We start from the raw sequence: 26,737 nt of genomic DNA on the forward strand, positions 1-26,737 counted from the left end.
ATGCATTTTGTATATATGTGTTTGTGTTTTTTATGTCATTTTTTTCTCCACTGATTTACACAAAAAATGATATGGCTGGCCATAAACTCAGATCTGGTCGGAAAATGCAAAACTCCATTGTTGTTGCTCCGTATTTACCATTTTTAGCCCACCTCATATTTACGTGATTGTGATTGGTGGTTTTTGCTTTGTGGTGCTCTCCGAATTGGTTGATCTTTAGCTTCTGTGAGTATTCTGTTTGTTAGTTCCTAGAGTAGTTTGTTGTCCAAGTGATTATTTTTTTTTTTGTATGCCTTGCATTCTGCCAGTTGTATTCTTGGTTGAAAACGTGGGGTGTATGCTTGTTTGGAATGATTGACATTTTTGTGACCTGGTTGTAAAGTTTGCTTAATTTCCAATGAGTTCTGTTAGTATATGCTTGCTCAGTCATTTATCTGATTTTGCTAATGGGCTGCTTCGACATCGTTTGATTAATATTTTGTTAGTATTGCTTTTTTGGGGCTGTTTTAACATCACTTTTTCTAATAATATGATTTTATGCCCGGAAAACACTATTCTGACGGCCAACGTTACCATGTGTCGTTGACACTTTTACCCTTTTACCATTTATTTAAACTCATTTGGGCGAATACTAAACCCAAATGGCCGATGAAGAAATTTTCGTCGATTTCCAAGGCCTTCCATGTACAAAAGACGGGTTTTTTATTTTTTTATTTTTAAGTTTATTCATTGTTTATATCACATATGTTTTAAATCTTTTTTTTAATTCAAAAGCAAATCGTTCGTTAAGTGAATACCTTTATATTATATTCATTTAAAGCTAAAATTGTTAGTCATTGTAATTGTGCACTTTATTTACTTGTAAATAATCATGTAATACTTATTTTTATACATATGCAACTTACACCTTTTATTACACAAACATTCATGTTAGTTATTCTTTAGTTTAAATTCTGTTAATATTTTTATAACTAATAATCAAGCCTTTTTACACATCCCTCGTATAGTTAAAATTGGTCCAGCCGGGAACCACATTTGTGGATTCTGAAGGATGTTTAATACCTTCCCTTCGGAATAATTTGACCACTTACCTAGAATCTCACTTATTTTCGTAGACCATTTTAAGCTGCATATATTAATAACTTACAGGTACCCTAGTATACCTTAAATGCTAGGTGGCGACTCTATACATAATTAATCATTTTAGAGCTCCATAAGTTGTGCTTTGTTTAGCCTTGGTAAAAATAAGGTGCAACAACTAAGTATATTCATATCCTAGTCACAAATCCTAGCTCAACTTTAGGGATAATCAGATCACAATCTCTTTACTCCTTCTCTAACCTAACAACGTCTTTCCCAAGCACGTATATAAATTAGTAAATAGAACTCAACTGTTGCGCAGACAATCAAGTACTCAAGCACAGAAGTAAAGAAACAATAGCATACGAACAAGCTACTAAGATTAAAATACTTGTCAAACGTCAATATTCATGGCTAAACCACAACCCCAGAATTAAGGTGTTTAGTTACACATGAGTCGAGAATAGAAGCTAGAATTCATGAATAACATAGGGTTTCAACGTAAAGAAAAATAATAGAAGAGGAATAAAACCTAGAAAGAGTTTCACAAGTCTCAAAAATCGTCTTAGCCGCCTCTGTAATGTTTAAAACGACTATAGCTAGGGCAAAATATGAGATAAGTTGGCCCAATTCCAATCAAATTAGGATTACTGACGTCGCTTGTGTCGCATAGCCAACGCATGACCTTCGTTGTGTTTTGCTTGTGCGGCGCATGCTCAGCGCATGGCCTGTCTGAGATTCAGAGATGGGGTTTTTGTGTGCTGGCTGTGCAACGTATGGCCAGCGCATGAGACCCTTCAGTGGTCAGATTCTGCCTTCAAGTGCTAGAACTTCCTTCCCAACGTTCGACCAACATGCACAGCCTCGGAATCAATCAAAAACTGCTCGGAATACCCTTCATTGATCCTTGTTGTACCTATTCATACAAGCATACCAACATAAGCTCATATAACAATTTACATTAAAAACTGCGATTAAAGTGCTAAGAAGTAAAGTGCAAATGACATTAAATCTAGATATTTGTGCCAAATATCATACAGTATGTGCAATTGTCTTTTTTTATTTTATATTATCAATCTTTACATCAACATCTCCAGCAAGATACTTTCACCATTTGAACCCCTCTCGAGTTCATGACAATTTCATTATTATTTTCACTTTCAATCTTTGCTCCATATAGACTATCTCCTTCTTTAATCATTTCTTTGGCCTCCATTAAACTTTCTTTGCTATGTTCATAGCCCTCTAAACCAAATCCAAATTTAAGATCTCCAAATCTCTTCTTCTCCTCCCATTTCGAAGCCCAAGCACGAGACGAGACGAAGGGTGCCACAAACAGGTATTCCATGGTAGTTCTTGCATGTATAAATTGAGTTGGGAAAATAACTTCAATTGATTCTAACAAGGCTTGAAAATGAGCAATATTTGTTTCCAAGAATTCATTGTAGCTGCTAGTGCTTACAAATTTTTCCCAGGCATCTCCATCGCCTAAAGTAATAATGCCCTTTTCACTAGCACAACACGTTGTAGCATGTTCTAAGAAATTCTTTGCAATTGTTAGGAACTCGAAAACATCCTTTCTCCTCCTTATCCTCCCCAGATGGGGCAATGCCACCATGCAATTAAAGGCAAACCATTGTTTTTTCGCGTTCTGTTTCTTCAGGTTTTTCATTTCAATCATTAGATCATTCAATTCCTGCTCCTCCACCTTCAATTTTACACCATAAAACATTGCATGATTGATAAGTCTTCTTTTAGTATCCTCAAAACTCAACCTAGTATGAGTTGTGCAAGGATCATCGATCATGTCCTCATTAGGCCTGATTGATATTAGTCGTACTTCCCTTTGTTCGTTTCCAAGGGCATCAATCATAGTAGCCCATTGAATTCCTTCACCAATATCGAAATCAAATATGTTGATGACATCTACTTCAGCAGGCATGGCATCAAGAATTGCCTTATTAGCAACAAAATGTGCAACTATTCCATTTGGCAAAAATTGGTAAATTGCTTTGAAGGCTGAATAAAAGATTTTATGAGACTCTTGTCTAAGGTAGGCTGTTGATTGCTTGTCTAGAGATTGGAATAAATAGTACAATAAACGCTTCAAGATATTATCTGAAACAGGACTAACTTGTTCACTAATTCTCTTTGCAATAACCAATGTCAACTCCTCCAATTTGTTTCCCATGGCTTCTGCATAAAACATGAGGAGATGAATTATTCCAATTTGTGGATCGATTTGCATGTCCTGAGTTGGAAGGACAAGTGAAGCTTGAAATGAATAAGACATATCCAGGGCCGTGTCACTTGAGTTCAAAGATCGGCTCTGGTTCTGGCTCTGGCTCCATTCACCTAATTCTGTTTCAATTGGTGATTGTTGAGATTTGAGAATGAAGATTTTCTTGGTCATATTTCTCCATGGATTGTGACATGGTATTGTTTGATTCTACATTCATTAAATCCTGGATTTCACATATAAGATCATTAGGTGGTAATGAAAAATCTAGGTCATCAACAAGACTTGGAAGTTGATCCATATAATCTTCACATGACAAGTTTTCAGGACGTTTAGTACATGGAAATGAATTATCACAAGTCCATTCACTCAAATGTAAAGTAGGAGAAAGATCACAGCTTGTAATATCGATGTCCTCTATAGGGGAAGGTGAATATATGTTGTTATAAAGTAACCATGAAGATTGATATAATTCAGATTCAGTCATCTTCATGCTGTGGGCCTAGAAGAAGGCTTGAGACTTTTGCAGTTCATGTGGTTATGGTCTTAATTTAGGTGATGTCATACTTATATAAGGGAAATAGTGAGAAACTCAATAGTAAGACAAAATTACTCAGCCAGCATATTCTAATGTTCAATTTCCTCTAGGAAATTATATTGAAATTGTGCCGTTGACATAGTCGTCATGTTCACACATTATTTTTGTATGTTAAGCACATTATTTTTGTATGTTAAGAACTTACTGCTCCTTACTAATGATTAGTTGAGAGTAGAAACTATTTGCTAGACTAGAAATTTACCACTTGAGATAGAGACTATTAAGATAAGAGTTTAACTATTATGCGCGACATTATAAAAGAGAATTTATACTACCATATTACATAAAAGATAATTACACGTAATTATTTGTAAAAATAAAATTGGTAACCTAAATATAAGATACTTTGCCTGCAATAACAGATTAAAATACATTAATAAGATAAAAGAATTTACACTAGAATTTTGGGTATTAAATATCTCATCATTTGAATTAAGTAGAAGACTGTGAAATTAACTAGAATTTTGTTTATTATAACATTCCTTAATTAATTTAGAACTTAAGATTCAAAGATATTAAGTACCTTAGATAAATCATTGTCTTATTTGAACTAGGTAACATAATGGGTTGTTCCCAGGTTATGTGTGAATCATATATATTTGAACTATATAACTTCATACTGTATTTAAACTATTTTTTTACTCAAATATTTTTTGTCTATTCATTGTTCTTTTGTATAATATTTGAAAATTACACTGAATAATTAGAACAATTAACTAAAAAATTATTTGAGAGAGAGAGGTGATTTGCAAGTCACTAACACCAATGATGTGCAAACATAAAGATCCAAAAGTGAAAAGTTAAATCAAGAAAAGTTAAATCAATCTTTCTATCCTTTGAAAATAGAATCTTTTAAAGTATAGAATTATAATTATATTTAAATATTTTAAACTTGGCGCAAGAGCTAATATTAAGAATGAATAAACAAAAGTTAAATTATTTTCTTCAATATTGGGAACAAATAATTAAGTCTTTGAATGAACTATTTAGCAAAAGAATCCAAGTTAATTCTTTCCTAAATTCATTATATATGTAAAGTATTTATTACGTTGACAAAATTTAGGGTACATAAATTCAATTTCATACGAAGAGCATTAACTCATAAAATATAGCAAATTCGGTTATATTATAATATTAAGAGTCAAATTGGTAAAATTACTAAGGATAAAACAATAGAAAAGCGAAATGTATTCTAGGTAAGTTGTCATTAATTAGTTTTAATTCTTTTGCATTCATTCTAACAAATGACATGTATTTATATTTTTTATATCTTCGTCGTAAAATTTATAGAAATTTATATTGTTTTTTATCAACTTCTTCTGGAGCTAGCTGGCCAACCTTCATTTACAAATCTATAAAAGATCAAAAGATTCAAATTTTCATTTGTGTTATTTCATAAATCCATGAGGAATCATGATAAAAGTAATTTTGTGTTACTTAATTGTTTTCAATATTAGATCTATACTAACAATTTTCATAAGATATTCATATAGAATCCTTCAGAAATTATAATAAGACACCTGAAAACTTTTGTGTGGCATGATTCTCTTGAGTTAGGTATATGGATCTACATTCATCATTTTTGGGATAGTATACTTTTTTAAACAATAAATTATTTTATGTAACTCAAACACATTGTTCAATAATGTTTGTGTGATTTAAAAAAATATTTAGATGGGATAACATGTAAAACGTGTACCCAAAAACAAAGATGTTGTGTGTTAGCCTGTTTGGCCGAGTTTATGGGAAGCTAAAAATGCTTTTTTAAATGCTTATTTCATAAATTTGGAGTGTTTTGCTAAAGCTTTTTAAGAGATAAATAAGTGCTTTTTAATAGTTACAGAAACTGTAAAGTAATTTATTTATTTTTTCAAAAGCATTTTTGAAATCTTAGCCACACACAAATTGCTGCCTCATATTGCCAAAATTGTCTTTTAAATTGATTAACTAAATATAGACTATTACATTCTAAAAATATTTTTTTGAGAAGTACTTAATATAAACAATACTTTTAAAAATAAGCAAATTTTGAAGCTTGACCCAACAAATTATATATTACGTACAAGCTGGTCTTGAATGCTTTCGTCGTTCATCGTTTTCCATCAGACACGCAAGTCGTTTCAGACGTGCACGGCATTATTTTTATCAAGCAGTTAATTTAAGATGAAATCAAACAAAACTTTGGCTCCTAATTGATAATGGGGTCCTTCAATACAAAGGCGGATCCAGGATTTTACGCTTGTGGGTTCCCAGTAAAATAAATTAATATGCAATAATATTCGACAAAAAATGAGTACTGAAATACTTTATATATTTAAAACATAACAAACCACTTAAAGACAATTTTAAATAAACATTATCATTAAAATATAATGTACACGAAGACTTGCCATGTTTTGAAAATAATCAATCATCGCCTCATTAGGTACACTTTCAAATACTTCATCATCTATATAACAAGCTAAGCAATCGTCATTTAAAAATTTATCACCAATTCTGTTACGCAAATCATTTTTAATATACTTTCTCGAAGAAAAAGCAATCATTCAAAAATTCGTCACCAATTCTCCTCACTCTATCATGTAGATTAGGAGGATACTCTGAAATTTGTTTCCTTTAAGTAGGATCGGATTCAAGAGGACCCAAATTCAATATTTTAATCTTTATCTAATGGTCGATTGACATCGTCGTGAATAATTGGACATGGAGGAGAGCTTAGCGAAAGAGAATTTCACGTGGTTTGAGGCTTGACAAAATTTGTGATCATATCCGCTCTCATTTCATAAGTTCAACATATTTAAATACAAAAATACAATTTAAAATAAATAACTAAACCCCACAAATTAACTTCTAAAGTAGAATAATGAAAATCAAGGAATAAGACAATGATATCAACTATCAAGGTTGGGGGTGGGCTATCAACGGAGAAAATAAGCAATAGAATGAGGAAATTAGAATGTGGAAGACAATAGAAAAACACAAAATATTAGAGAAAAATAAACCAAAATATGTGGGAGAAGAACCTGGGTGGGGCGTGGGCCGGAAGAAGAACCAAAACAATTCTTTAACCTTAAATTTTTGTTATTTCTCACTTTTTGGGTAAAAGTAATATTTTATTGACTGATTTCTTGTTAATTGACTTTGTTTAAAAAATAAAAAATAAAAGAGTGAAAAACGTGAAGTACTCGTTATGCAATCTGCAATGAGCAATGCTATGGCTTTTAGACTAAAAAAGAGAATTAAAAAGCCACGTCCAGCAAGACTCGATCCTGAGTATACTAGACGAAGTGCTTTTCTAGGGGCCCCTCTCCGCCATTGAACTACCCATATATTTAGTTATGGGTTCCCTTCTAAATATACTTATTGGCTTCATATATTTTTCAGTGCAATTACAGCATCTACCGTAGCGGGTGGGGGTTCCCGAGAACCCACACCCGCTACTTTGGATCCGCCCCTCCTTCAATATGCTAGAATATATACAAAACAGAGGCTGATGACAATAATTATATTGGTAAAAAAAAAAAAAAAAAAAACAATAATCAAAGACAGATCATTATCAATCTTGAATGAGACTAGTCTAGCGCCTAGGAGAGGACATTGGTCAATGTCGAAATTAAAAACAAAGAATAAGATGCAGTATATATTAGTCCTAATACGACAAAGTTTCCTTGTAAGTTTGTCATATCTCATGTATGCTTCTGGATATGATTCATTATCGTATCATATGAGATGATCATTTTGACCAAAATCTATATCATGCTAATGCAAAAATAGATATGTAAATTATGTCATGTTTTGTAACTAAAAGAGTAAGATCCAAAATGACAACAAATAGGATATTTGAGAGAGATCAGATCCAACTGTTTGGAAAGCAGTCAAGTTATAGAAAATTAGCACAAAAGATTGTCCATTTCTTCAGCTATTGCCTATCGAATTGTATGCGGCGTTGGAGCTATTAAAACAGAATGATACACATTTCTATATTCTAAAACTTTTTAACTCTAAATTTCTCATTTTACTCTTGATGACATCCTCTTATACTCCCACTGTCTCATTTTATGTGATGTGATTGACTTGGAAAGGAGTTTAATATGAAAAGAAAATCACTTTTGAAACTTGTGGTTTAAAACAAACCATAGATATTTGTGTAACTATAAATCATCTCATTAAAGGTAAATGAAAATTTTTAATTTAAAAATAAAAAAGTGTCATTTTTTTTAAAATTGACTAAGAATAAAAAGTGTCACATAAAGAGAAACGGGAGTAACTTTTACTATGACCTGCTTACCGCTGCAAATTTTAACAGTATTTCAATTTTTTTCATCTCAAATGAACCTGGAGCAGAATAGGGAGAAAGCACGAAAAGAAAAGAACAAAAAGAACAACAAAAAAGGGAGGGGTAATATGGTCAAACTAAACATATGGTTACTCAACTAAATTCGATGTATTATATGTATAATTCTGAAAATATATGTAATATTACCTGAACGAACACATGGTCAAACCAGGTCGAGTGGAGCACTGTTAGGGATTGAATTTATTTTCTCAATGTCTCGGAATTGAACCCAAGCTCCCGCATGTTTTATGTTTTTTGTAAGGCAGCCTTTTAACTTTTCTTTTTATTTATATTATTCTAAATCTTTTTTCTTCTATAATTCTAATTACCCAAAAGTAAAAAACGTGTTTCTTTTTTTATATTACATCTAATGACTTTTTTTCCCTTTATTTCTAATTACTCAAGCCTTTTTTAATTACTCAAGTCCCAAAAGGCAAAAGAAATCAAAAAAACCCCATAGCTAATGGTGAACCCATCCTCTTGAAATCCTGGATTCGTCTTTGCTTACACGGCTTGTGGAGTAGAGGATGAGTTTGTGCTGCATGTTTTGCGTGATTGTATTTATGTTAAGACTATGTGGATTCACATTCATGATGCAGAGGATATGTCTATTCTTTGCTCATGATATTCATGGTTGGCCTATTGATAATTTAATGTCCAAATTTAAAGGAGTTACACATGATGATTGGATCTTTAGATACACTTAATTAAAATTTTGGATTTACCGTAATAATACTCTTTTCCAAAATATGTATTTTTCGATTAACAAAAAGGAAGCAACACTTGTTAGCATGGTTAGAACTTGTGTTACTTCTTGGCTTTCATTGAAGAATATTGGGAAGGTGTCTAACAGCAAGTAGTAGTCTCTTTCGGTTGGTCACCTCCTAGCGTTCGGTGTGTAGCTTTAAACATAGATGGAGCTCTTTGAAGGAGTATTTTAATGGGGACTTCAGGTAGTGGCTTGGAGGTTTTTCAGTCAAGTAAATCATTTAGAGCAAAACTCTGGGGAGTTCTCACTGACCTTCAAGAAGCCTGGGATTGGGGATGGTGCCGAGTTGCCTTGCAAATTGATGGTGCTAGTGTACTAGTTGATGTGCTGTTGTCTAGAAGAACTGTGCCTCATCGGAATTGTGGTATTATTCACCTAGGAATTGGGTGGTCTCTATTGCCCACGTTTACAGGGAGACTAATTCGGTAGGTGACGATTCAGCCAATTTTGACCTTTAATATGAAATCTCGCTTTGAAAAATATTTACATATGACTTCTATTATTTTTTCGCGTGGTGCAGAAGATGTTGATGGGGTCTCATTCCCTCTGCAATTTCAGACTAGTTTCTTATTGTTTTAGTTATCTTAAAAGAGATATTTAATCAAAAGAAGTTTAGATTCTCTCTATCTTAGGAAATCGTGTTGAGGAAAACCATGAAGATTGGATTGACCAACCTTATTGCAACTTCATAAGAAAAAAGGGATAAGACGAAGAGAAAAGACAAAAAGGAAAACAAATGTCTACTATTCTTGAAATTCAAAGGCAATTGAAACGAAAAAGAATGTTTAGCTCCGATGATGGATAATTTCAATTCGACCCATTAATATATATATATATATATATATATATATATATATATATATATATATATATAACAAATCGTAAACTACCTCTAAAGCTCAACAAACTACATTATAAATCCTTTCTACTTGCCGTTAGTTATACGACTTGATAAAGATTAGAGAGAAGGGAAGTTCAATATTAATTTGGATTTAAGAAAAGCCACCAAAAAAAAGGGGGTAGAACGGTATGTGACTGTAATTTTTTTCTTCAAATTCGGTTTTTTTTTTTTTTTTTTTTTTTTTTTTTTTTTTTTTTTGAAGAGAGAATTAAGATTGTGAATAAAAGTCGAGGTTCATCTCTGATAAAATCCTAACTAAGTTATTTGAAATAGATCTCCATCAAATTACTTGTTAAAACAAGAAAGGTAATCTAATTAAGTAAAAATTCATTATATTGACGGGGTATATAATATAAATTCTATGATGCAATATCCGGTTATTCCTTTCCACTTCTTATAGTTAGTTCAAACAATTTTTGGCAATGAACACAATCTATTTAATTATGGAAAACTAAAGAATAAGTAAGATCTTACAATAATAAATGATATAAGATCACGGTCAAAAGTTGCTAAATATTACTCTATGCATCAGACAATGAAAACTAATTAAATTGTATTTTATTTACATGTTGAATGGTAAATTTACTTTCTTTTACTGCAAATTTGTACACACTTACTGGATGCTTATTTGCGGTGGTAGAGACGTCTCTTCTTTGAAAACTATATTTTATCCTAACATTTTGTTTTCTTTCTAGGAAAAATATTCTTATGATAATTCTAATAAATCCAAACCAGTGTTAGTCTGAGTTCAACTTGCTGAAACTTCATGACAAGCTAAATGTTGTTAAATTATTGATAAGAATGAACTTAATTATCTTCATTAGTCGTAACATAATTATCTTAAAGACTTATTATCTACTACCTCCTACTTTTGTATTTACTGCTTTTGAAAATACTGTATTGGTACTGTGTATCAACATGAAGTTAGTAGTCTATCCTTAGTACGAACAAAAGTATCTTCTCTACCAAAAAAAAAAAATTATATTCATTAGATTAAGGACAAATATCCAATAGATTACAAAATTACGGCTAATGACCCTTTATATCTCTAAACTAGCAATAGAAGACAAATCTTCTCAAGATTTGCAAATCTTTAATATAGCATGATCCTATTATAGGATAGTTTATCAGAAAGGAAGAAAAACATAAAAAGAAGAAGACAAGCAAATGGTCTTAAATTTGTAGGATCTAATCAAGTTATCTTCCGAGTTGTTGGGGTCTCCCGACTGTCTTCTTTGGTAAAAACTTACCCGTACCGGGTGTAGAGTAAATCAATATCCGGCAGCGACATGTCCAATCCCTCTCGGGCATGCGACGATGTTCAAAATCCAATGATAATAATCTACTGTCTTAATAAAATCAGGGTCGGCTGGAGGGGGAAGCAACTAAAGCAATTGCTTTAGGCCCCCCAAAAATTTTTATTTTATATATTATAAAAATTATGAATAAAAGAGATTATATTTTATACTTCTTTTCTTGAAATGTGATAGAGCTTATTGAAATAAATAATTTCAATTTTATACTCTTTCCGTCCCCATTTATGTGACATTCTTTCCCTTTTAGTTAGCAAAAAGAATGACATCTTTTCATATTTGATAAAAATCTAATTTATAATTTTCATTCTACCCTTTATGAGATGTTATAGCCACAAAATTTCTGTGGCGTGTTTTAAATCAAAAATTCTTTGTAAAAAAAAAAAACTTTTTCTCTTATACTTCGTGTTCAGTCAAACACATTCACATAAATTAGAGAGTAATAAACATTATGCAATATATAAAAGTGAACAAACTCATGACGACTTTGAAAATTTTAAGAAGATGAAGTCTCTTATAGAATTGATCATTTCTTATTAATAGTGGATTAAACCTTTTTTTTTTTGCTTCAAAATAGAATTGAATTGTTTTCAATGTATGAAATTATTTGACATCTACTCAGTGATACAAAATTGAAATTATTAGATTATGAGAAGTTATAAAAATATTATTGTAACCATCTATATATGTTTCTGATACAAATATTTATTTAAATTTTAGTGAATAGAGCTACTAAATATTTCTAATAGTGGAAGCTAGCATGTAACTGAGTGAATAATCAAATTAGGTACAAGATGGTTTGTATACCATCTTCACAAAAAAAAAAAAATAGAATAAATATATATATAATTTTATTAGGTAAATTTAACGCCTCTTATAGAGGTTTGGCTTTAGGGCACGGATTTCGTTGAGCCGCCCCTGAATAAAATCAGTATAATAATAATAATTAGATAGTTGAAGAGAGGATGAGTGGACAAGAAACATGTCTTCCAGTGAAATTTTGATGAGGTATCACGTAATCCGAATACAACTTCTAAGTGAGATGATCTCGAATTATCCATATAAAAATTGGTCTGATCACTCTCTTATATATTGTAAGTGCAAGCACTGTTTTGTTTTCATAGTGTTAGAATATAGGGATTTAAAAAGTTAGATAAGAGGTATGACCAATTTGTCCAATAAATATAACTTTTAACAATTCAATTATATAAATAATAAATTAATAATCATTACTACGCCTCAATCCCAAACAAATCGGTTCAGCTATAAAAATCCTCAATGGTCATGTCACTCCATTTAAGTTTTGAAAAAGCAAGACAAATCTATATATAATATAAAGCTAGGCATAGACAAGGTGATGTGGCACCTCTCTATGGCCTAGAATGCTATTTATCTTTTTTGTCATTTTTTTGAGTTCTTTTCTATTCCCTCCCCCCCCCCCCCCCCCCCCCCATCTCCCCTTTTCCAATAATTATTTACTCCTATTTATTATTGTAATAGATGAGGCATTGAAGAATTGTGAGGGGCAACGAAGAGTCACGGTAAAAGGGTAGCAAAGAGTCATACTTTATCCCCCAAAAGTATTTCTTTTCCTATGACAATTGATCTGAAGAGGTGTAAAAGAACATTAAAATCTGCCCATTTGCATTCAGCTCATAATTTCCATTAAATGCAAAAGTAAAGACAAACTCTTTCTCTAACGTTAAAGTTCATGTATAAAATGAAAAAGTATCCCAGAAAAACAAGGACAACACAAAACCCTTCCAGTCCTTCTCTTTCTGGATACTATCAGGTAATGCTTCCATTGTTAATCATATTTTTTGTTTTGTCTAGTAAGTCTAAAATGCTTCATATAATAAAGTTCTTATGAGCTTGGTATGGTAAACTTCTCTGGTTCTTTTTATGCTAGCTTGATAAAATGCTACGATGTTGTATTGTATTAAGTATGTCAATTGTTAGTTCTTTTCCTATTGATGGTAGCAATTTCTTTTTTGTCAGGTTGTTTAGTTTGTGATAAAATATACGATAATTTTGATTGTTAGTTAATTTTGTATATATTGATATGTGGTTTAATCGGTTTACAAACTAAAATTTGCTCCTTCACTATGTTGATCATTGAGATGTAATAATATTTTATTTGACTTACGTGTCAGAAACTTTTTTTTTTCTTAATTTTGCCTCTAATTAAATGTGACAAATATATTGGAACGGAGACCGACAACTCGACAAGGAACAGTAGGACAGAGCAGCTTTGTAGTCATATAAAGTGACTAACTGGTTAAGCATCATAAATGCATTTGATCAAACTAAAACTACATAAGATATTCCAATATAAGTGTAACAAATGAAAAATCAGAAGTAAGCAAATAAATATCCCAAGTCACAATATCAATTATTACATTGAATTTATACCTCTATGCTTCGTGAAAATTCCGTACTTCCAAATTACCCAATTGATCCAAATTCTGCTATATTTATTTCTGCGTTTATTTTCATTTACCTTAAAATACATTTAATATGATTAAAACGTTTTTTTTTTTTTTGACAAAGCTTATCAAAGAGTTCAACAACCAGTACCACTACTAAGGGAAAGCTCAATTATTCCACATTAATGGAGGCACTAACATCCTCTGGAAAATTAATCAAGTTGTCCATGAAGATAAACTACTATACTTGTGATTTATCAAGTTATAAAATTAATTTTTGTATGTACGTACATATTTTATCTCCTTGATCTTGGCTACATCCACAAAAATATTTTATAAATTTAGTTTGTTGCTTTTATAACCGCGCGAAGCGCGGTCACGTACACTAGTATATGAAGTAAGTTTGCACTCAGCAAGATGATTCAGGATCCTCCACTTTTCATCTCCACTTTTCATCTAACATCTCAATCCGACCTTTTTCTATCCAAGCAAGTGTTAAACAGGTTAAATTATGACATGTCCATTAAATTAACCAATTTTAGTCACCAACCAACCTCTAGCTTCAAGTAAACAATAACAATTATGCCTCAATCTCAAACCTGTCAACAACTTATTTTAATTTGATTCAATAAGTTCTAAAGGAATTACTTGAAACTCTAGGGACAAAGCCAGATGCCAATCGAAGTGCGCGCAAGACATATCATGACAAAAGAGGAAAAAAGAAATAATATCTGAAAGTACTATTGTTGTTTAGAAAAATAACAGACCTTTCAAAAATATTTAATGTCAAGAATGCTTTGTCCTACAGTAGTGATGCTGAACGAAAAAGAGAGCGAAATCAAGACTATTACCACTAATCTGGATTTATTCTTGATTATAATATATCAATAGTGACATCATGTCAACTTTCAGTAATGATTTCACAACCTTGAAATAAAATAAATCAGCTTGTGAATGAAGCAAAAGCTGTTGTTCTGTATTTGTAGTAAATAGTCGAATAACGATATTGAGTCATAATCCATAAACAAACCATATGTTGTTCTTTCAATCTGAAGAAGACTTGTGGTCTATTATCCAAATTGTTATTTAATTACAGTCAGGACAAAATTGTGGCAATATGAAAAGTATTGATTATTTCCTATAATGATAACTGATATGACATGGAATTTAAAAAATCACTTAGAACATTCCAAGAAAAGAAGATGACTCAACATGGAACTTGAAAAGAAAATACTCTGTAGAAACAGTTGGTTAGGTTAGTCTTTTGTCTTTTGCTTATTGGTTTTTCAAAGAAAAAGATCATTTCTTTAAGAGTTTAACTACATTGATAGTGTAATAAAAAAATTAGCATTATTAAATCATACGAAAGATAATTACAAAAACTTGTCTGTAGTAAGATTAAACTCTAAAAATAAGATAAATAACCATTATAACGGGGGAAATGGAAGAAAATATCTATGCAGGTGATATCAATTAGTTGGGAATTATGTGCTAGACATATTAGTGAGTTACTTTACGTCATATATTTTCTAGGAGTCTTCTAGTTTTGTATGAGATATAGAAAATATAGAGCACTTCGAGCTTTTGTTTTATTTGTATAGCATCGGTCTAAGATGATGAGCTTAAAGGGAGTACATTGCCGGTGAAGATTTGTATAATCGAACCCCAACTTGCTGGAGATTAAAGGATAATTATTGTTAAAATAGGTTAAATTAAGATGACAATATAAAAATTCTTTACATAGTCATGTCAGTTTATACAAGTTAAATCCACTCTGTATGTGAAGCTTAACTTTATTGAGATTAATAGTCTTCAAGTTGAAATTTCAAATGTTATGACTACCCTTTTTGAGAATTCTTCTTAAAAAAGAAATTACTTTAAAATTTCCTCCAGGATATTATATATACCAACACCAATCATTCAGATCAAACAGTGAAACACAAACCTACCAAAAAAAAAAATCTTCTCACCCTGTAACAAAGCATCAAGAAGATGATGCAATCAGAGCTTCTTCACAATTGTTGGTCTTCAATTTACCATCAAACTGAATTTTGTGGCATCCAAATTGATCCTTATGAAAATCAAAAGCATAGTCTTTCTTATTCTTCACTCAACTCAAAGAATCAAGATTCCTTTTCAGATTTCACATCCCTTTTCCCTGATGATGTTCTTACTGATTTTCCCATGGATGATTTGGAGTTTGATGATGTATGCAGATGGTTAAATGATAGTGAAAGTGAAGGAAATGGAAATATGAACATCTCTTGTAAGATGCAAAAAGATGGAGATTTATGGAGTCCTGCACTTTCAGGAGTATCCAGTGAGCCCTCAATTGCAATACCATCAACAAATAGTGCTATATATAATTCTATTTCACTTGTAATTCCAGGAAATAGTAGAGAAATGGATACCGAAATGCGCCTTCATCATTTATTAGCAGCTTATGGAGAGGCCATGGAAAATGATCACAAAGAACTAGCAGAAGTGATCATAAGAAGCATAAAGGGGAAAATAAATCCTTTAGGCGAATCACTGGAACGCATTGCTTCCAATTTGTTCCAGCAAATGAAGGATCAAGGACATTACTTGAAACAAGAATCAAGCAAGATTTTTGAAGCAGCATTCAAGGCCTTCTACCAAATTTTCCCATTAGGGAAATTTGCTCATTTTGCTGCTAACTCAGCAATTATAGAAGCTATGCCAAATGATGCAGAAACCATTCATATAATAGATTTTGACATGGGAGAAGGGATTCAATGGCCTCGGATTATCGAAGCCATAGGACAAAAAAGAAAGGCTTTGAGATTCACATCCATAAAGAAAACAGAAGAAGAATCAGCCAGTGATCAGTGGAGATTTGAGGAAACACAAAGAAGACTTCTTGATTATGCAAAGCCTTTTTTCGGTCCAAGATTACAAATTGATGAAATGACAATTGAAGAATTGGCAAGTGAAATGAGGAGAATCAAGAAAATAGGTAAAGGGAGTAAATGGTTGGTTTTTAACTGTATGTTTAAAATCCCACACATGGGGAAAAGAAGAAGTAGAATCCAAGCCTTGGAGTTTCTAAAACTAGCAAAAGAATTGTTATCAACTCACAAAGGACTTGTCACTTTTGGTGATGGAGAAGCAATGGACAATAGTCTCAATACTAATACTTTTTCTGCATTCTTCAACAAGAATTTGATATATTACCAATCGATTTTCGAGTCATTGGAGTTGTATTTTCCAGCTCATCTTGCAGAAGCAAGACTCGCCGTGGAATCCCTTTTTCTAGCACCTCAAGTTTGTTCATTTTCTTGGTTACAGAACTGGGAAGAGATGATAAGTGTTTGTGATTCTTTTGGAGAAATTGGGTTGCAAGGCAAGAGAATAAGCAAAGAAAATTTATTACAAGCCAAAGAATTGGTAAATGAAAGAGCAACTCCATTAAAGGTGAGGATTGAAGAACAAAGACAACATGAGATGGTTTTGGAATGGAAAGGGACACCATTGGTGAGAGTATCAACTTGGATGCAATAGCTGAAAACAACATAGAGACACCTCTACAACTTTTTTCTCACTGTCATTTTATTTTCCATTATTTTACCTGTGTTTTTCCTATGAAGTCCAAAAGTGTATAGGTTAAGAGGCAATACTAATATTAGCCTGTCAGTGTATTTACATTGTTTATATTTGTTAAAAAAGCAGAGATGTAAATGACAATTATATACCGTTGAGTACTGGACAATGGACATGTCCACATTATTGTGTTTCTTATGAACAATAAACAATCAAAAACGCTAATCAACAAAAAGATTGAAAACGGGATGCTATGTCTTACATACAAAATCACAAGTGATGTAAAGATTTAAATTGCTATCTATTTCTCTCTTTGTTTTTTTTTTTTTCTCCTCTCATTTTTCTGGTGAGAGGACTTAAGTTGGTACTTTATTCCCAACTGAATTAGCTCTTTTTAAAGTTAGCTTGGAAGGTAGATAAATGAACTTCTTTTTCACTTTTAGACGCAGCTAGTACACCTAATGTCCTAGTGTATCTGATACACTTCCTTCTTAGTAGAAAGAATTTAACTTTAATCTTCTCATTTTATCTTTAACAAAATGATCTATAACCACATAAACATCTATGAAATTGTTTTAGATCACAAAATTCAAAATATTTCTTTTTCATACTCCGTGTTAAATCAAAGTGCATCACATAAAAATGAGACTAGTACAGTAATATTATCTTGTTTTCAGTGAAAATTTTCACTTTAAATGGTCAAAACCAATTTAAAGTGATTTTCTTCCATAATTAAGATACCTGTTTCTTCCATAATTAAGATACCAGACGGATAACAAAGGGGCCAAAAAAACCCAGAAAAGGGGGATTATCAGCATTTGACTATTGGGTGCCATGGATCAGTTAACTTACCGCTCTTCAAAGTAGTATTATCTCATCACTTTGCAAAATAAATCCGTACAATTTGTTACACATTTATTTTCAAAATTTTCCATGGTTGTAGTACATCATATAGATCAATAATTCAGCTCAAATCCCACCGAAAAGAACCACTTAACTGTTAGTGTAAATATCACAGCAGCAGCAATTTAGGAATTACGGTACCGAAGCAAATGGATAGTTCAAAACTTCGAATCCACCAACCAACATCAACTATATTCTTCAAAGATCAAATACATTTCATCAAATAGTTGAGCAAGAAAATGGAGACGTCACAAATCAGAGTAAGAAGAAGTTCCAACAGTCATCATATTTTTACTACTAAACCGGTAAGAGGTTCTGACTTTGTACGCAGGCTGGCTAGTACAGAAAAGAATATATCTAGCTTTGCCAACAAGAAAGACCAAACATAGCATGACGAAAATAAACTGTAACCTATGATTTCAGGCTATTCTTGTGAGTGGTCGGTTACAGGATAGAACAAACAATCTACCTGAAATAAATGGACATTTGAGGGATATCAACGTCATTGTCTTCATCATCCTCACAAGCCACTACCACGTCAAAATGTTTCCTGTATGGAGGCAAATCTGCCTTGGCCACTTCCTTAGCCAGATCAACCATTTTCCGATCCATCCGCTCTTTATGCTTAGGAAACATGCTGTTATAAAGTAAGCAGCTCCCATACGAGATGCTATAAGCGTTCAGACCTTTGTTTGAAAGCCACTGAAGAAGCTCCCTCAAAGTTGGATTGTCTTTCAAAATCCACCTATCCCACACAGTCCAGTTCATGTCCTGATGCTTGATCACCTTTGGTGGAACTGGTTCAGCCATGGAAAATAAAGGAAGAGCCAAGTTGGCGAAAGTGTTGCGATAGTCCTCCACCTTATGACCTCCATCCAAAACCTTGTAAAGCTCTAGACAAACAAGACCAGTGGCCATAGCAGTAGAAGTAGCAATTGCTGGTATGATCCTCCCTGCTATGAATTTGGCCTTCAGTTTATCCACTTCAGGGATGCTATAGTTTCTCGCCCTCATGTTTGCAAGTCCAGCAATAAAGTCCATATGATAGTTGGTGTCATCGTCCTGTAATTCAGACAAACTTATTTGAGAGAGCAGATTGAAGAAATAAACACATCATAAATTGAACAACTACCCTGGAATAGAAGTTTCATTATCTTCCCTCATAAATGCTTGTTAAAACATCATGTGGTTCTTCAAGTTCAGTACAAGTCTGTATATACATGTCAGATCCTTCTCTTTTCTTCCTCCCAGAAAACACATTTATGAAAACAAATGATCGCTTTTAAAAGATGCCTTAAACATCTGCAACATGCACAAGAGAGAGAGAGAGAGAGAGAGAGAACCTTTTCAAATTGAATGGGGTTCATCTTGTAACCTGAAGGTAAATTCTGACGACACGTTTCCAACTTCATCACCAACTCATTGATGACTACAGCATCATCTATGGATGAAGCCGAGATGCTGGTTGCTTTCTCATCTGTCACAATTTTCACATCTTTCTTTGGCTGGAAATCCGGGACAATCACTTTATCAACAGCTTCAGCTAACTTTTGAGGAGACTTAACCCAATCTGGAATGGGGATGCCAAATGTTTCTGCTCGTAACATAGAGGCTGCCAGGAGAAATTGAAGGTTACTGGCATCGTCAACAGAAAATTGCAATGGCCGAGGGAAACGCTTTGGTGCTGACCAAAATGGAGCACCACTACTAGTAGTAGCATCCTCAGGGAAAGTATATGTCAACTGCTTCACACGGTCTGCAAAGTAATCTTCAAACCTGGTTACAAAGAAAAGCAAATGGTTAGAAGCATACTCAAAAGGGTAGACATTTAGTTGGTTTTTAGATGGTTGTACCTCAGGCGAGCCCAAGTTATGCAGTCTTGAAATGTATCACATCTCTCCTTATCGAGGCATTCAAGAACACGATCCAAAGTGTCCCTGGCCTGTGCATCACCAGCCTTTTGCATAGCAGATATGTAGTCGCTAGGATTGATCAGATAAGCATTAACTTCAGTTGGCGTCTTCTCAAGCAAACCCTCAAATTCTGACCGCGCCCATGTTAAGCAATGGTCGATGTTGTGTGGGAAAGAGTGAACTGTACACATAGGCGCTTGTTTTTCTGGTGGATCCCTTGACGCACCATAATTCTCTGTAAGGTGAGGAATTACCATCTGAGTGTTGCACTTGGCACCCAGGGTTCCAGACTCCAATAACGGTTTTTGAAAATACAAACATCTCTGATCAATGTAAAGCCTGGCATTCACGTTATCTAGTGCATTAACCACAACACTCAAATTCTCCCAGAATGTATCATCAAATACACTTTCTGTTTCAGGGCTTGCACGGTTTTGCAGTGCTTCAATGTGAATGCGAGGGTTGATCAAAGAAGCAGCGGCAGCAGCAACAGTAGACTTGGCTTGACCAATGTTCCAGTCACGGAAGAGGAATTGCCTGCTAAGATTGCTCTTCTCAATGACATCATCATCTGTAATTGTTAGCTTTCCTTTATCACCACAACAAACCCCCATGAGAGCTAAATTCTTCAAGAACTCACACCCAAGCGCCCCAGACCCAACAACAAAAGTTTGTGCCTCTTCCAGCTTCTTCTGTAGCTTGTTTCCAAAAACTGAGATTTGAGCATCATAACGACTATTCAAGGGCTTCAAATCATTTGGATCCAAGGGTTCAGTTGGAAGAGATTCAACAGAGTCAAAGTAGAAAAACTGTAACAAAAGAAAATGAAAAGAAGTGCTTCAGTGACGGAACATTCCAAGTCTATTAACAAGCTAGCATAAATTACAACTAATTTAATCGAAAAATCAAGTAACAGTTACCACAGTGCCAAAGATACATAGAATACCTATATAGACAGACGAGAAGATACAAACATGACACCTCATACTCACAGCATCATGCTTCAGAGGAAATATAATGTTCAGATAGAGTGTCCTTGCACTCCGTTCTAATTGGTGTTAAAAATCTGGAAACAAGTCCCATATGATCTACTATGAACTTGTTCAAACAAGGCAGCAACAAGTTAAACAGATAATCCTGACTAAAAACTGCATGCAATTTAAGAGTTCTTCTGACGCAGGTATAAGAATTCATTTACTGACCTGGTAAAGTGGATGGAACTTCCCAGAGCAAGCCTTCACAACTTCTTGCCCAACAATACCACCAAACATAGCCGCCATTGGGTTTAGCACAGCCCTTGCACCAAATGTGAAGTTCCGAATAAGTGTCTGGTCAATCTCCTCGAGTTTTCCATCAGAGAGACTATTGTTCAGGTCAGTCACAAATGATATTAGCCTCTGAGCATCTTCCTCAGATCCAGCAACAGGGAAACGCCCTGATACAGACACAAATCTATCTAGTGCCTGAAAGGCCAAGTGTAAAATAGGTGGCCGGTCAAACTTGGAGAAGTCACTCAGAAGAAAGTCACCAGGATCCTTAATTGCTTCTCGCAGTGGCTTGAATTTTAACACTTTAGGCTCCTTGACCTGAGTGACAATACCCCCTCTTTCATATGCTGCATAGTTTGTGGTGTCCTCTTCAATAGTAAATGAATATGGCCTTGCACTTTTTATTTTTCTAGGCTTCCCATCATTCAGCTCTGTCATACCCCTCACTTCAGAAAATATAACCAAGTCCCCGTCCTGAAACTCAAGCCTCTCATCATCAATACATGCCACAAGAGCAGGGTTGTCATTGCTTATAGACGCAATGATTCCTGTGTGGGGATCCTCACCATCAACATCAGCAACTGTAAATTCAGGGCCAAAGTCACAAAACACACTACCAAAAAGGCCTCGAACTTCAGCTTTGATGAAAGCAATTGGAGGCTGGTGCTTATGACAGTAATCATCAAATTCAACAGCCTTCTCTAAGCTGATATCTGTAAAAACAACGGCCTGCAGATAAAGTATAGTGCATTAAGGATGTTACTGCCCCCACAACCATGTCAGGATGTTAGTAACATAATTTTCATATCACTAACACCAATTGCTAGCATTGAACCAAATGCTTCACCGCCAAAACAGTAGGACACTCAAATAAATTGCCATTGACATAGTTAAGACAATTCATCCTTGAGAAGTCGTAATGACTGTCACTTTCCACAATAAATGTGAACACAGGTCGCTTCTGTTCTATGAAAACGTAATCATTATCAGTGTATCGTGGAAAGCAACTACAATTCTATTTAACTAGTATTTTATTTTATTTAAATTAGATCTCAGTTTGGCTGGTATTTGGCCATTTCCTTTTTGCATTATAGTAGCAATTTTTACAAATTTAGGAGCTTTTTTTAGATAGGTAAAATTTTCCAAGAGCTTTAACCTTGACAAATCAAATAAATTGGAGATGTTCTTTTTATATAGGGAAATAAATTAGAGATATACGCAGTTAATCAGAACATAGGTCATTTCTGTTCTGGGAAATGTTTCTGAGTAAGGTAGCAGTAATTTATGCTCTGGAAAATTTCAAAATGATCACTTTCGAATGGAAAATCTCATCGACTGTCACTTTCCATAATTAATTCGAACAAAGGTCGTTTCCTTTCTTATAAAATGTTAACCATTATCACTATTACAGGGAAAGCAACCACAACTTCGTTTAACTATGCTTATAGTTAAATTAGATCTTGGTTTGATTAGAGACTTGTATGTCAATATAGGGGTAAGCACGAGATCTAGAGCTCCTATCTTGTCCTAACCGAATAGAGCAGAATCGATTTAGACAATTTTTATTGGCAACCCCAACTAATTTGGGACCGACTTAAAACTACTGTATCAACAGTTGTACAATCAGTAAGTCATTGAGACACAAAATACATGCATAATTGTTCAAATCAATAACACCAGGCACATGTCTACTTGCCTGAAAATTAGAAAGCTGTTCTGTAGTCAACGCATTCGTCAACGTAGAGATAATGACAGCATTGTTTAGCTCTTGCAATTTCTGGATGGAAGCAAGTGCCCTATTCTTCCCAACGTCCTCCTCTGTGAAGATAAAATTGCTAGATAGATCCCACAATTCCACATTTCCTTCATCGTGCAAAGTAACGGACTTCACACCCGCAAGAATAAGATTCTTGGCTGCAATAAGGAAGCACAATTCTGTTATATCACAGATTTTTAACAGGAATTGTTCAGAATTGTTGTCACATTCAGCACTTGGACGACTCTCAATCAATTATTCCTCTTGTTATCAGTTATCGCTATCTCGAAAATGAACAAAGGGTCACTGAAAGAGCACATACAAAACATCTATAATCAATCAACTAAGCATCATTATCCGTTCTACTGAAAGCATCATTATCCGTTCTACTGTATTCAGGCCCATTTCAATCCAATGCTAAATTATTTTTAAAAAAAACTACTATTACGTAAACAAAAAAAGATACAGGGAAAGAACAGTCACTATTAATCTCTCTGGAACATTATATTTAAAAAGATCACCAAGAATGCACACCAATTTAATGCAATAAGGAAACACGATTCTGTTATATCAGATTTTAAGAGAAAGTGTTCTTTGCTGCAATAAAGAAACACGATTCAGCACATTGATGACTCACAATCAAGTATTCCTCTCATTATCAGTTATCACTATCTCGAAAATCTACAAAACTAGGTCACCATAAGAGCACATGCAAAACATACATTATCATTCGACTAGGCATCATTATCCATTCTACTGTATTAAGGCCTATTTCATTCTAATGCTAAATTATTTGTAAAAAGTAAAAACCCTACTACTGATTAGATAAACAAAAATAAAATACATGAAAAGAGCCATCACCAATACAGTCTCTGGGATATTATTTTGGGAAACTTACCTAAATGTACCCTTCAGCCATCTAGTTTACCAAACATGACCGAAGTATACAATACCTATACACTTCAGCTGTATCGTTAGTGTATAGGTATGTTCATAATATGTATAGGTATGTATTGTTTTTTGATAAGTATGTATACGTATGTATAGTATATGTATATTTAGTATAAACTATACACTACCTACACACTGTGTACATATTTTGTAAACTAGATAACCAAATGGTATTTGGCTATAATATTCCCAATGCACTGCGCAAAATTGGAAATGAAAACTTTACAAAGAAGAAAGTAAATCATACTTCATTATAATCTCCTTTGGCGCCAATTTCGAGCTTACAATCCCAGGACAGTAAATATCAAAAGGAAAAAGGAAACACAATACTTTTATATCAGAGACTTCAACAGAAAGTGTTCAATATTGGTGTCCTATTCAGCACATTGAGGACTCGCAATCAAGTATTCCCCTTGTTATCAGTTATCACTATCTCGAAAATCTACAAAACTAGGTCACTGAAAGAGCACATACATTATCAATCAACTAGGCATCATTGTCCATTCTACTGCATTCATTCAATGCTAAATTTCAAAAAAAAAAAAAAAAACTACTATTATATAAACAAAATATTACAGGAAAAAACAATCACTATTAATCTCTATGGAACATTATATTTTTTTTGAAAAAAATGCAAATGCAGAACATACATTATCAATCAACTAGGCGTTATTATCCATTCTACTGTATCCCGGCCTATTTCATTCCAATGCTAAATTATTTGTAATAAAACACAGTATTAGCTAAACAAAATAAAATACATGAAAAGAACCGTCACCAATAAACTTTCTGGAACATTATTTTGGGAAACTTACATAAATATACCCTTCGGCCATCTAGTCTATCAAATAAGGCCGAAGTATACACTACCTATACACTTTGATTGTATAGGTACTGTATAGGTATGCACAGTACATGTATATTTAGTATAAACTATACACTACCTATACACTGTGTACATATTTTGTAAACTAGATAGAACGAATAGTATTTGGCTGTAATTTTCTCAATGCACACCAATTTCATGCGCAAAAATTGGAAATGAAAACTTCACAAAGAAGAAAACGAATCATACATCAGTATGTTCTCCTTCGATGCCAGATTTCAAGCTTAGAATTCCAGCACAGTCAATATCATGAGGAATAAATACAGAAAAAACAAGAAATACATACCGATTATTTGTAAAAAAAAATACAATTAGATAAACAAAAATAAAATACAGGAAAAGAATCATCACTAATAATTACTGGAACATTATATTTAAGAGAATGCACACCAATTTCATGCGCGAAAATTGGAAATGAAAACTTAACAAAGAAGAAAATAAATCATACTTAGTATATTCTTCTTTGATGCCAGATTTCAAGCTTGCAAAACATAAATTATCAATCAACTAGGCATCATTATCCATTCTACCATACTTAGGCCTGTTTCATTCCAATTTTCAACCTTGTATAAAGTGTATATAATAGTGCATAAAAGGTGTTTATACACAAATATGGGCTAAATCGTGTAACAAACTCAAAACACGGGTAGACATAGAGCGTAATTTTCCCGAACATAAATCATTACTTCAGTATAAATACCAGATTTGAAGCTTACAATTCCAGCACAGTAAATAGCAAATGAATAAATAAAAAAAGGTATACCGATTTCAGCGCCAAGTCCTTGTAAGCCAGAAAGGAGAACATTAGAAGCAAAAAGCCTCCGCATAGTTTCACGTCCATAAACGGCGAGTTGACGGCTATGAAGATCCTCATCTATATCACCAGACGACATCGGTGATTTGCCGTTAGTCGCCGCAGCGGCGTTACCGTTAACTCCCATGGATGACGAATCACCAGTAACGGCGTCGGACTTGTGTTTCTTCGTCGTTAAGGGATCCACTGAAACAGCGTCGTCAGATGACCTCTTCACAGGAAGCATAAAGTCCTGTGAACTGTTCCATTTTTCAATCATAATTAAATCAACACAAAAAAAAAAAACAAAAAAAATTGTAAATTGAGAGATATGGATGTGAGAAGGGTACCGTACCAGAAATGTGAGAATATGAAGGGAGTGAGATGTGCGTGATGATGATTAGGGTTTGTGTGTTGTTTGATGTGAGCTTAGAGAGAAAGTAGAGGTGTGCTTTTTGTGTGTGGGTTTCGTATTGAACGATAATGGGAAAATGAAGGAAGATTCTTTTGGGTGGGCCGAAATGGAATGCAAATCTCTGAATTCCTTTTGGGCTTTTTGGATCTTTATAGAGAACGGGTCGGGTATGGGTTAAACGGGCGGGTTTCCGAAAGAATTGGGTAATTTCATGATGAGCTTGCCCTCCGTCAAAATTAAGGGCAAATTTGTGTAACGGGAAAGGGGTATATTTGGATCGAAACTCAAACAAAGGGTTTATTTAAACTATTTTTATAATACTTGGGTATATATTGACCCCTTTACGAATTGACACCACATGGTCGTTCGACTGAGTGCCAAGAAATTATATCTAATGGCTTTGAAGATGGGCGGTCTTGAACTTTTGATCCCCACTTGTTCTATGGGAAAATCTTCAAGGTCAAAAGCCAAAATTTGTTGAACTTAAAGTTTTGCTCATAAGGCAAGCGAGATCAAAAGTTCAAGACCACCCACCTTCGGCACTATCCTCGTAAATCAATGGCACAAAAATAGTTGAACTTTCGACTTATTTCCCGTCTTAGTTAATTGTTTACAGTAAAGCCAAAACA

The 26,737-nt window shown here is 33.6% G+C and overlaps 3 protein-coding genes across 3 annotated transcripts; 1 reads left to right on the forward strand and 2 right to left on the reverse strand.

Annotated features, from left to right (window-relative positions):
- Positions 1-2,164: 2,164 nt before the first annotated feature.
- Positions 2,165-3,493, reverse strand: LOC132630634 (protein NODULATION SIGNALING PATHWAY 2-like). Its single transcript, XM_060346196.1, has one exon. It carries the CDS (start codon positions 3,491-3,493, stop codon positions 2,165-2,167), a length of 1,329 nt encoding a protein of 442 aa, XP_060202179.1.
- A 12,083-nt stretch (positions 3,494-15,576) lies between these two features.
- LOC132630910 (protein NODULATION SIGNALING PATHWAY 2-like) lies at positions 15,577-17,392 on the forward strand. Its single transcript, XM_060346492.1, has one exon. The coding sequence runs from the start codon at positions 15,655-15,657 to the stop codon at positions 17,182-17,184; it is 1,530 nt and encodes a 509-aa protein (XP_060202475.1). The 5' UTR covers positions 15,577-15,654; the 3' UTR covers positions 17,185-17,392.
- Positions 17,393-18,280: 888 nt separating this feature from the next.
- Positions 18,281-26,217, reverse strand: LOC132630911 (ubiquitin-activating enzyme E1 1-like). Its single transcript, XM_060346493.1, has 7 exons — positions 26,049-26,217; positions 25,664-25,953; positions 23,004-23,221; positions 21,242-22,036; positions 19,980-20,848; positions 19,470-19,902; positions 18,281-19,188 (listed from the first exon to the last, which is right to left on the reverse strand). The coding sequence occupies exons 2-7, from the start codon at positions 25,938-25,940 to the stop codon at positions 18,592-18,594; spliced, it is 3,189 nt and encodes a 1,062-aa protein (XP_060202476.1). The 5' UTR covers positions 25,941-25,953; positions 26,049-26,217; the 3' UTR covers positions 18,281-18,591.
- Positions 26,218-26,737: the final 520 nt, after the last annotated feature.

This window comes from Lycium barbarum, chromosome 3, assembly GCF_019175385.1.
Source record: "Lycium barbarum isolate Lr01 chromosome 3, ASM1917538v2, whole genome shotgun sequence".
NCBI classification, from domain to species: domain Eukaryota; kingdom Viridiplantae; phylum Streptophyta; class Magnoliopsida; order Solanales; family Solanaceae; genus Lycium; species Lycium barbarum.

Coding starts and splice junctions, on each gene's coding strand:
- LOC132630634 (XM_060346196.1), bottom strand. CDS start 3,493: ATGACCAAGAAAATCTTCATTCTCAAATCTCAACAATCACCAATTGAA.
- LOC132630910 (XM_060346492.1), top strand. CDS start 15,655: ATGATGCAATCAGAGCTTCTTCACAATTGTTGGTCTTCAATTTACCAT.
- LOC132630911 (XM_060346493.1), bottom strand. CDS start 25,940: ATGCTTCCTGTGAAGAGGTCATCTGACGACGCTGTTTCAGTGGATCCC. Junction 23,222..25,663: donor AGGACTTGGCGCTGAAATCG/GTATACCTTTTT, acceptor TCCTTATTGCAG/CCAAGAATCTTATTCTTGCG. Junction 19,189..19,469: donor ACCCCATTCAATTTGAAAAG/GTTCTCTCTCTC, acceptor TCTGAATTACAG/GACGATGACACCAACTATCA.